This window comes from Vanellus vanellus (genome assembly GCF_965231255.1).
Source record: "Vanellus vanellus genome assembly, chromosome: 1".
Classification (NCBI taxonomy): Eukaryota; Metazoa; Chordata; class Aves; order Charadriiformes; family Charadriidae; genus Vanellus; species Vanellus vanellus.
Genome location: NC_138905.1, coordinates 222,102,490 through 222,112,541, shown reverse-complemented (window position 1 = coordinate 222,112,541; position 10,052 = coordinate 222,102,490). Strand labels below are relative to the sequence as shown.

The 10,052-nt window shown below is 68.0% G+C and overlaps 3 protein-coding genes across 3 annotated transcripts; 2 read left to right on the top strand and 1 right to left on the bottom strand.

Moving 5' to 3' along the window:
• Positions 1-1,821: 1,821 nt before the first annotated feature.
• Positions 1,822-4,825, top strand: LOC309685949 (transmembrane O-methyltransferase homolog; the record flags this gene model as incomplete). Its single annotated transcript, XM_082498438.1, has 3 exons — positions 1,822-2,083; positions 3,222-3,418; positions 4,505-4,825. 3 exons carry the CDS (start codon positions 1,822-1,824, stop codon positions 4,823-4,825), a joined length of 780 nt encoding a protein of 259 aa, XP_082354564.1.
• A 330-nt stretch (positions 4,826-5,155) lies between these two features.
• On the bottom strand, positions 5,156-6,985 carry ANAPC15 (anaphase promoting complex subunit 15). The gene is made up of 4 exons (XM_082495916.1): positions 6,786-6,985; positions 5,857-5,916; positions 5,612-5,749; positions 5,156-5,391 (listed from the first exon to the last, which is right to left on the bottom strand). The coding sequence occupies exons 1-4, from the start codon at positions 6,903-6,905 to the stop codon at positions 5,344-5,346; spliced, it is 366 nt and encodes a 121-aa protein (XP_082352042.1). The 5' UTR covers positions 6,906-6,985; the 3' UTR covers positions 5,156-5,343.
• A 1,222-nt stretch (positions 6,986-8,207) lies between these two features.
• Positions 8,208-9,466, top strand: LOC309683832 (folate receptor alpha-like; the record flags this gene model as incomplete). The annotated part of the gene is made up of 4 exons (XM_082498133.1): positions 8,208-8,351; positions 8,503-8,691; positions 8,769-8,904; positions 9,121-9,466. The coding sequence occupies 4 exons, from the start codon at positions 8,208-8,210 to the stop codon at positions 9,396-9,398; spliced, it is 747 nt and encodes a 248-aa protein (XP_082354259.1). The 3' UTR covers positions 9,399-9,466.
• Positions 9,467-10,052: the final 586 nt, after the last annotated feature.

Below are 10,052 nucleotides of genomic sequence, written 5' to 3'. Positions count from 1 at the left end.
CCCTGCCGACCCCGTGACCCGCCATCCCGTCACGTGGAGGGGGGGGTGCGAAAGAACCAATGGGAATGGAAGGGAGACGGCCGATCCGCGCCCCGCATAAAGGGGCCGCCGTCACGTGACGGGGAGCCAATCAGAGGGGCGGACAAGGAAGGTGGGGGGGTAAAGCGCGCCCCGCCCTCCGCGGGCTCCGTCACGTGAGCGGCGCCGCGCGGAGGGGTCGCGCGTGGCGGCGGCGGCGTCACGGGACGATGGGAGGGGGGGGGGGTGGGGTGTGTCAGGGCTCGCGCGTGGACTGCGTCACGCGGCCGCGGGCGGCGCGCACGTGCGTGGGCGGTCACTCGGACGCCTGCACGCGCCCCCCAGTGCCTCCCATATCCCCCCAGTGCGCCCAGTGACCCCCAGTGCCCGCCAGATCCCCTCAGTGGTCCCAGTTCCCCCCAGATCACCACAGTGCTCCCAGTTCCCCCCAGTGCCCCCCATATCCCCCCAAAGCTCCCAGTTCCCCCCAGATGACCATAGTGCTCCCAGTTCTACCCAGTGGCCGCCAGATCCTCTCAGTGCTCCCAGTTCCCCCCACGGCCGGACCCCCTGAGCCCCCCAGTTCCCCCCGTGCCCCCCCAGCGCCCCGAGCCCTGAGCCCCCCAAATCCCGCGTGCCCTGAGCACGGAGCCCTGAGCCACCGCGGGGCTCATGGCTGTGGCGAGTGCGTCGGTGCTCAGCCCGGCGCGACACCGCGCGTCACTCCGGCTGCGTGGGAGGCAGCGGGGAGAGGGGCTGAGGCCCCGCGGGGGTGGGCAGGACTGTGGGGACCCCCCACCCCAGAGCGCACTGAGAGGCTGAGGAGGAGTCCCCGGGCCTGGAGTGGCCGGAGCCCCCTGATGGGCACCGCCTGCTGCCCCCCGCCACAGCCCTGCCCTGAGTCCAGTGGCCACCCCCCAGTGCAGCCTCCACCCCCGGCTCTGGTGTGTACGCCCCCAGCCCCAGTGTCAGGACCCCAGCCCCAGTGATGGGACCCCAGCCCCACTATGGGGACCTCAGCTCCAATATCAGGACCCCAGCCCCAGTGATGGGACCCCAGCCCCAGTATCAGGACCCCAGCCCCAGTATCAGGACCTCAGCTCCAATATCAGGACCCCAGCCCCACTATGGGGACCCCAGCTCCAGTATGGGGACCCCAGCCCCAGTATCAGGACCCCAGCCCCAGGAGCCCTCCTGCAGCCCCATGGCCACCCCCCAGCCCCACTCAGCCCGGTAACCGGAGCCGGTGCCGGCTGTGGCTAAGGTGTCACCATCAATAATTGAGTGGACAGGAGGGCTCAGCACTGCTCGGGGCCACGCAGCCCTGCCTGCCTGCTGCCTGCCTCCTGCCTGCCTGGAGCGTGGGGACAGGTAGGTGCTACCCCCACGTCCCCTGTCCCCTCGCTGCGGCTGGGACCCCCAACATCCCAGGGTGCGGGGAGTGGATGTGGGGTGCCGTATGGGGCGCATGATATGGGGCACTGGGCCAAGGGGGGGGGCAAGAGGCTGTGCTGGGCAGTGCTCCCCCCAGCAGCCCCACAGCCCGACTCCCCAGCACCCCTCAGCCCCGGCGCAGGGACCCCCAGAGCACCCTGGTGTGCTCCATCCTGGGTCCGGTCCCAGCCTTGCAGCCCCAGGGCTCGGCAAACCGTCACGGCAGCACCGGAGAGGCACTTCCCAGGGGGTGCAGAGCACTGCCAGCTCATGGCATGAGTGGGAGCTGTGGGCTGGTACCCTGGGAGGACCCTCCCCACCCAGCATCACTCGTGGGGGACCCCTTTTCCACAGCCTGACCTCCCCGCGATGGTGTCACCAGCGATCGCCCTGGCCTTCCTCCCCTTCCTCGTCACCCTCCTGATCCGTTACCGGCACTACTTGGTGCTGCTGTACCGGGCGGTGCTGGTGGGCTGGCTGCGGGACCGGCTCACCGGCGTCCCGCGGGAGCAGCGCGCCTTCCAGTACCTGCTGGCCCACGCCATCCCCGGGGACCCCCGCCACATCCTGCAGACCTTCGACCAGTGGTGCTACCGCTGCGAGCACCTCAGCTGCGTGGGGCCCGTCAAAGGTGAGCATGACCCTCGCCTGCCCGCCCGCCTGCCCCGCGGGGCTCCTGGCACCGGGCACGGCACTGTTGGTGTGGCCATGGCACCAATGGCATGGCCATGGCACCATCGACAAAGCTGTGGCACCACTGGCACAGCCATGGCACTGTTGGCATGGCCACAGCACCAATGTCATTGCCATGGCACCATTGACATGGCTGTGGCACCGACACTGCGATGGCACTGTTGGTACGGCCATAGCACGGCCATAGCACCATTAGAATAGCCACAGCACCACTGACACAGCCATGGCACCATCAGCACAGCCATGGCACTGTTGGCATGGCCACAGCACCATTGACACAACCATGACACTGTTGGTGTGGCAGCTATGGCATCACTGGCACAGCCACAGCACCCCCAGTGCAGCTGTGGCACCACCAGTATGGCCGTGGCACTGTTGGCATGGCCCTGGCATCATGGCATGGCTGTAACATCATGGATGCAGCTGTGGCACCATCATCATGGCCATGGCACATGTGGATATGGCCATGGCATTGTTGGCATGGCAGTGGCACCATCAACACGGCTGTGGCACTGTTGGCCTGGCCATGGCATTGCTGACACAGCCATGGCACCATTGGCATGGCCACAGCACCATTGGTGTGGCCATGGCATTGTTGGCATGGCTGTGGCACTGTTGGTATGGCCATGGCACCATCATCACAGCCATGGCACTGTTGGCACAGCCATGGCATCATGGATACAGCTGTGACACTGTTGGTGTGGCCATGGCACCACTGGCATGGCCGTGGCACCATTGGTGCCACCATGCCATCATTGGCACAGCTGTGGCACTGCCACTATGGTCACAGCACTGCTGTCAGGGCTTCACATGCCCAGCACGGCCATGGCACCCCCACAGCTGGGGACACGGGGGGGATGTCTCAGGAGGGGCTGGATGGGGACAGGGGAGCTTTGGTGTGACCATTCACCTCCCTCCTGCGGTGCCATATCCTCTGCCCCTCTGGGGAACCATCCGGCACCTTCCCCCCGCTGCCGGCAACCCCAGGGACCGGATCCTGCCCCGGGAAGGTGGAGGGGAGGTGGGTGCAGCCCCCCCGGGCATGGCGGGGCGCTGACGGCTGCGGGCCATGGCAGGGCGGATCGTGGAGCGGCTGCTGGAGGAGCGGGCGCCGCGGCGGGTGCTGGAGCTGGGCACCTACTGCGGCTACGGCACCGTGCTGCTGGCACAAGGGCTGCCGCCGGGCGGCCGGCTCTACACCGTGGAGGTGGACCCCCACCACGCTGCCGTGGCCGAGAAGGTCATCCGCCTGGCCGGCTTCGACGAACAGACGGTGAGCACCGCGCCCGGGAGGGGGAGAGCCCGGCTCTGCCCCCCACTGCCGGGGAGGAGAGGGGTGGTGGGTTGGCAGCCCAGCACCCCAGATTTGGGGCTGGGGGGTGTCACAGAATGGTTTGGGTGGGAAGGGACCTTAAACCCCCCCCAGTGCCACCCCCTGCCCCGGGCAGGGACACCTCCCCCCAGCCCAGGTCACTCCCAGCCCCGTCCAACCCGGCCTTGAACACCTCCAGGGATGGGGCAGCCACAGCTTCTCGGGGCACCCTGCGCCAGGGGCTCACTGCCCCCACAGGGAAGAATTTTCTTCCCAATATCTCATCTCAATCTCCCCTCTGTCAGTGTGAAACCGTTCCCCCTCGTCCCACGGCTCCCCTCCCTGACCCAGAGTCCCCCCCCAGCTCTCCCGGAGCCCCTTTAGGCACTGGAAGGGGCTCGGAGGTCTCCCCGGAGCCTTCTCTTCTCCAGACTAAACCCCCCCACCTCTCCCAGCCTGTCCTCCCAGCAGAGGGGCTCCGGCCCTCCCAGCAGCTCCGGGGCCTCCTCTGGCCCCGCTCCACCAGCTCCATGTCTCTCCTGTGCTGAGGCCCCCGAGCTGGAGGCAGCACTGGGGGGGGTCTCCCCAGAGCAGAGCAGAGCAGAGCGCAGCAGAGGGGCACAGTCCCCCCCTCGCCCCACTGGCCACGCTGCGGGGGATGCAGCCCGGGGTGCCGGGGGCTCGCTGGGCTGCCAGCGCACATTGCTCCTGGGGGGCTTCTCACCCACCAACACCCCCGAGCCCTTCTCCCCAGCGCTGCTCTCCATCCCCCCATCCCCACCCTGTATGGACACCGGGGGTCGCCCCCCCCATGTGCAGGACCCCCCACTTGGCCATGTTGAACCCCATGAGGTTCACACACCCCCACATCTCCACCCTGTCCCGGTCCCTCTGGATGCCTTCCCATCCCCCCCCGTGTGTCACCGCCCCACTCGGCTCGGTGTCACGGGCAATCTCGCTGAGGGTGCCCTCGACCCCGCTGTCCACGTCACCATGCCGGCCCCGGTGCCACCCACTGGTGTCTACCACCTTTACCACCGGGCGCAGGTGGAGCTGATCGTGGGCCCCTCGGAGGAGGTGATCCCCCGGCTGAGGGAGAAGCACGGCCTGATGAAGGCCGACTTTGTCTTCATGGATCACTGGAAGCGTTGTTACCTGCGGGACCTGCAGCTGCTGGAGAGCCACCAGCTGCTGGCCGAGGGGGCCACCGTCCTGGCCGACAACGTCCTCTTCCCCGGTGCGCCCCACTTCCTGCAGTATGCCAAAACCTGCGGCAAATACCGCTGCAAGGTGCACCGCGCCAGCCTGGAGTACTTCCGCGCCATCCCCGACGGCATCGCCGAGCTCTGCTACATCGGCAACCGCTGAGCCGGGCAGGGACTGCGGGTCCTCAACTCACCGCGCTCAGCCATAAACACGTGCTGCAGAGGAAAGGCGGTGGCTGCTCTGGTTTGTGGTGGGGAGCGGTGGGGGCGGCATGGCAGGCAGGAAGAGGGGAGTTTGCGCCCCACACGGCTCCTGCCTGAGCCAAGGAATGTCCACACGACACCCCGGGGAAGCGCGGCAAATAGTGTGGTGCTCCCTGGCAGGTGCAATGCCCCCAACACCGGATTTGGGGGCTGATTTCTTAAAAAATGAGTTTATTAGAACAGACGCTGTGTGCCACACAGAGCCACATGCTCCCCTGCGCCGCCCCAGCAGCATCTCTCTGCCCCCCTCCCCGGGCAGCTTCACCCCGAGCCCCCCTGCCCCACGCAGCTCCCAGCGTGGCTACAGCAGGAGGAGCTTCACCAAACGGCCCCCCCAGCCCCACACCGCGGTGGGGGAGGGCTCTACCCCGGCCTCCTCCAGTTCTCGGGCTCTGGTTGGGCTCAGCCACAGCGGGATCAGATCATCCACTGGTCCTGGTCCTGCTCTGCCCCCTCCATGTCCACCTGGGGAGGGGAAAGGTTTGAGACGCCCCCCCTGGGCAGAGCAGGGCCCAGTTGCCGGCCCTTCCCCCCCTCCCCAAGGCAGGGAGACCCGGAGAGAGGGGGGGGAGAAGAGGAAACCCCCCCGGAGTTCACCCTCAGGCTCCCCCACACCCCACCCCCTCCATTTGGGGGTTCAGTGGGGCAGGGACACAGGCCGGTGCCCCCCCCATCCCTCACTTACCTCATTAATCTCCCCATCGTCGGGAGACTCGTTATAGTCGTTCATCTCATCCATATCCTGCATGTCCTCGTCATCCTCCGAGTCCTCTTCGCTGTCTTCATCGTCCTCGTCATCCTCCTCCTCCTCCTCGTCGTAATGCTGCGGGTACAACAGCTCCAGCACCCCGCCAGCCCCTCGCTCCCCACCCCGCACCCCCTCCCCCACATTACATAGGGGTGGGGACCCCTCATGCCCCCCACCCCCACCTCAGACGCCGGCTTGCCGATGGGCACCAGGTTGTTGTCCTTCTCAGCGATGCTCTGGAGCTGTAGAGGGAAGAAAGACGAAGGGGGGGGGGGGGGGGGGGAGGCAGGTGAGCACTCCGACAGCTCTGTGACCCCCCCCAGTGCAGCTCACCGGTGGCAAACCGGCCCCTCCGGCGCTCACCACGCTGCCTAACAGCGGCGATTCCCAGCTGGCAGAGGAGTCCCGCTGCCCACAGTGTCCCCAGGCGGGGGGCGCGCAGGGCAGGGGGGAATTGCACCCCCTGGAGCCTGGCGGGGGGCCCCAGGGATGCAGCCCCCACCCCGGGGCAGGGGGTGTCCCCGTGCGGGGCCTCAGGAGCGGGAGCAGAGCTCAAACATAGAGGTTTTCTCTATTTTATAAAAGCCAAGAAGCCCAACCCGAGGCGTTCCTTCAGCCAGACGAGCTGCAGATAATTAAAGCTCAATTAAAATCCTCCTGCACCCCCCACCCAGAGGGACTGGGAGCTTCTCCCGGGGGACGGGGCTTTAATTATTGATTTAAATTATTTTATTTCATTACAGTAATTTAATCACAGAGATACATCTGTTTGATTAAACTGTGTGGAAAAAAAAAAAAAAAAAAAGTATTTTTCCCCCATACTAGCACAGGGCCGCGGCACCGATCTCCACTGCCGGTCCCGGGACACCGGTGAGTTCCCAGGATCGGAAATCGCTCCCCTGGCCCCGGGAGAAGGTTAATTAATTAATTAGGGGCTGCTGAAGAAGCCTCGGTTCAGCACCAGCTCCACAATTAAACCACCCACCCTCCCCTCCAGGCAACGGGGAGCTCCCGGGAGCCGAGGGAACGGCCCGCAAAGGGCTGCGGGGCGCACACCCACCCCCCTGGGCCCCGGTGTCTCCCCCCGGTTCCCCCCTCCCCCGCGGCCCACCCAGGCCTGGTGCTGCTGCTCCTGCTGCTGCAGCTCAGTCTCATCCACGCAGGGCCGGTCGAGGTTGAACCAGAGGGACTCGGTGACGCGGGGCAGCAGCGAGGGGAACAGGGTGGACATGGCGGAGGGGAGAGTGGGGGAAACGGATACCCACAGCAGAAGCGGCACCGGCCGCCGCCGGCCGCTCACCCGGAAGTACAACCCCGCCGGAAGTAGTTGGGAGCGCCCGCCCTGCGCGGAGCATGCGCGGAGGGGACGGCCGCGCCGGGACGAGGCCACGCCCATAAAGGGGGCGGGGCTGGGGGAGGGGCGGGGCTGAGCGGCGGCGGGGCGGTGGCGAGGGCGGGGACATAGAGGCGGGGCGAAGCTTGATTGACAGCTGGGGATGTTCCCGCCCCCCCTCAGCGCGTCCGACCCCGGAGGGGGCATCTGGGACGCATGGGGGGAATGTCACCCCTCGGGGGATATCTGTGACCCCCATGGGGGGTATGTGACACCAATGGGGGGGTACCTGCTCCTCCCCGGGGCATCTGTGACCCCCCCGGGAGGTATCTGTGACCCCCGCAGGGTATCTTCCCCACCCCGGAGGCATCTGTGACCTCGGGGGGGGTACTTGCCCCCCTTGGGGCATTTGTCATCCCCTGTGGGGCATCTTCGAACCCCCCCGGTGCGTCTCTGAACCCCCTGGGGCATCTGTGACCCCAGTGGGGAGGTACCTGCCCCCCATGGGGGTATCTGTGACCCCCCCGGGGCATCTGCCACCCCAGTGGGGGGGTACCTGGGGGGTATCTGTGAGCCATAGTGGGGGTATCAGCCCCCGCCAGGGGCATCACTTACCCACTGGGATGTCCTGGGTTCCCCCGTCCCCCCCAGGGCATCTGTGGGGACGCTGCAGTGCCGGGGGGGTTGTGTCGGATCCTGCCCCCCATGCTGGTGTCAGGGTGTGGGGCCACCTCCCTGCTGTGCCCCCCCCCCCCCAGTGCTTCCCACACCCCCCCCGGGAGGGAAGGACAAACACCCACGAGTGGATTTTGGCCGGCGGTGGCCCCAGCGCGGCGCCAGGAGGACGGAGAACGTCTCCGCGCGGGGCTGGGGGGGGGTTGGAGGGGGTGTCACCGGGGCGGTGGGGCGCGGTGCCCCATTCCCTGGGTGCCCCGTGGGTACTGCCCTGGCGACGTCCCGTGATCGGCGGCCAAGGGTTGCACCGCGCCACGACCTTTGAGATGAGCTGCGCTCACCCCGCGGCACCCGGCACCCGGCACCCACCCAGGTAGGAGCCCCCCCAAACACCCCCCCCACTACACCGGTGCTCCCCACCGCCGGTGACGGTGACGGCGTTCCCGCCGGGGCTCCCATATGTGGCACTGGGAGGGACTTTGTCCCCACTGACCCGCCGTCACCGCCGGCAGGGGGATGGCAGCCATGTGGGTGCTGCTCACGGTGCTCACGGTGTGGCCGGCCACCATCACTGTCACCGCCGCGGCACGGGACTCGCTGCTCAACATCTGCATGGACGCCAAGCACCACAAGACGAAACCCGGCCCCGAGGGGCAGCTCTACGGGCAGGTAGGGTCCTCGCCCACTGCCCCGGCACCCGCCGCCCCGGCACCCACCGTGGGGTCCCCGGGCACCCGTGGGGGTCTCCATCACCCACTGCCCCGGTGCTTTCCCACCTGGGTGGTGGGTTGAATCCCGGTTGCCCCCCCCCCCGGCGCAGTGTGCCCTCTGGAAGGAAAACGCCTGCTGCACCACCAACACCAGTTTGGAAGCCCACCAGGACCAGTCTTACCTGTATGGCTTCAACTGGGACCACTGCGGTGCCATGCCGGAGAAGTGCAAGCGCCACTTCATCCAGGACACGTGTCTCTACGAGTGCTCCCCCAATTTGGGGCCCTGGATCGACCAGGTGGGTGGGTGCAACCCCACTGGGGGGTGGTGGGGTGAACTGGGGTGAACTGGGGTGAACTGGGGGTGCCACCACAGAGTGACAACAGCTGGCGGAGGGAGCGGATCCTGCACGTTCCGCTGTGCCGGGAGGACTGCGAGCAGTGGTGGGAGGATTGCCAGGACGCCGTCACCTGCAAGGTCAACTGGCACAAGGGCTGGAACTGGACCACAGGTCAGTGTGGAGGGGGACTGGGGGGGGCGCGAGGACCCCCCCACCCACCCATGGTCTGTGGGACCCCTGTGTCACCGCAGGGGATGTGGCTGCATCCCCATGGTCTGGGGGGGGGGGAGGCACGGTGGGGGGATGCTGTCCCCTGAGGTCAAACCCACCGTGGCAAAGGCAGTGGGACCCGTTCCCCCCCAGTGTCCCGTCCCGTCCCCCCCCCAGGCACCAACCAGTGTCCCCACGGCGCCATGTGCCAGAAGTTCAAGTTCGTCTTCCCCACGGCGGCCGACCTCTGCGAGCAGATCTGGTCCCACTCCTACCGCTACAGCCCCCACCACCGCGGCAGCGGCCGCTGCATCCAGATGTGGTTCGACCCCGCTCAGGGGAACCCCAACGTCGCCGTCGCCCGCTATTACGCCGGCGCCGCTGCCACCCCCCCCGGCTCCCCGCTCCCCGTCCTGCTGGCCCTGCTGCCCGCCGCCCTCCTGGCCCTGCTCTGAGCGGAGGGGGGGGGGGCTGCAGGTGGGCGGAAGGGGGGGTCCAGGCTGCCTGTGCCCCCGCCATGGGATGTCCCCAAGATGCTGTCACCCCCCCCCCCCATCCCCCCCCCCCCGGCATGTGGCTGGTGAATAAATGCTCCTGCCCCACTCGGTGTGGGGGTGTCGTGGGGAGGTGGGATGGAGGGGCGGTGGGACCCATCTCTGGGGGGGCACCCACCTCCGGGGGGGGCTGCCTATGTCCATACCAACCCACTGGGCTGCGTCGCATCGCCCCCCCCGAACCTCCATGCCCGGCAAAGCGGGGGGCACAGGGCTCCCTGCGGGGCGTCCCCGGTCCTGCTCCCCCGCCCCCCCGGTACCCGCTCCTACCCTCGGTCCCCCCCCGACCCCCTACGCCCCCCCTCCGCGTCCCCCTCTCGCCCTTCCCGGTCTCCTCCCGGTGCTCCCCGCCCCCCCCCCCGGTGTCCCCCATCCCCCCGGTACCACCCCCGCCCCCCCCACTGCTGCCCGCCTCCTCCCGGTGCCCCCCCGGATCTCCCGCGGACCCCCCCCCCGGTGCCACCACCCGTGCCTCTCCCGGTGCTCCCCCCGGTGGTCTCCCAGACCTCTTCTTTTCCCATCCCGGTGCTGACCGTGCTTCCTCGGACCTCCTCG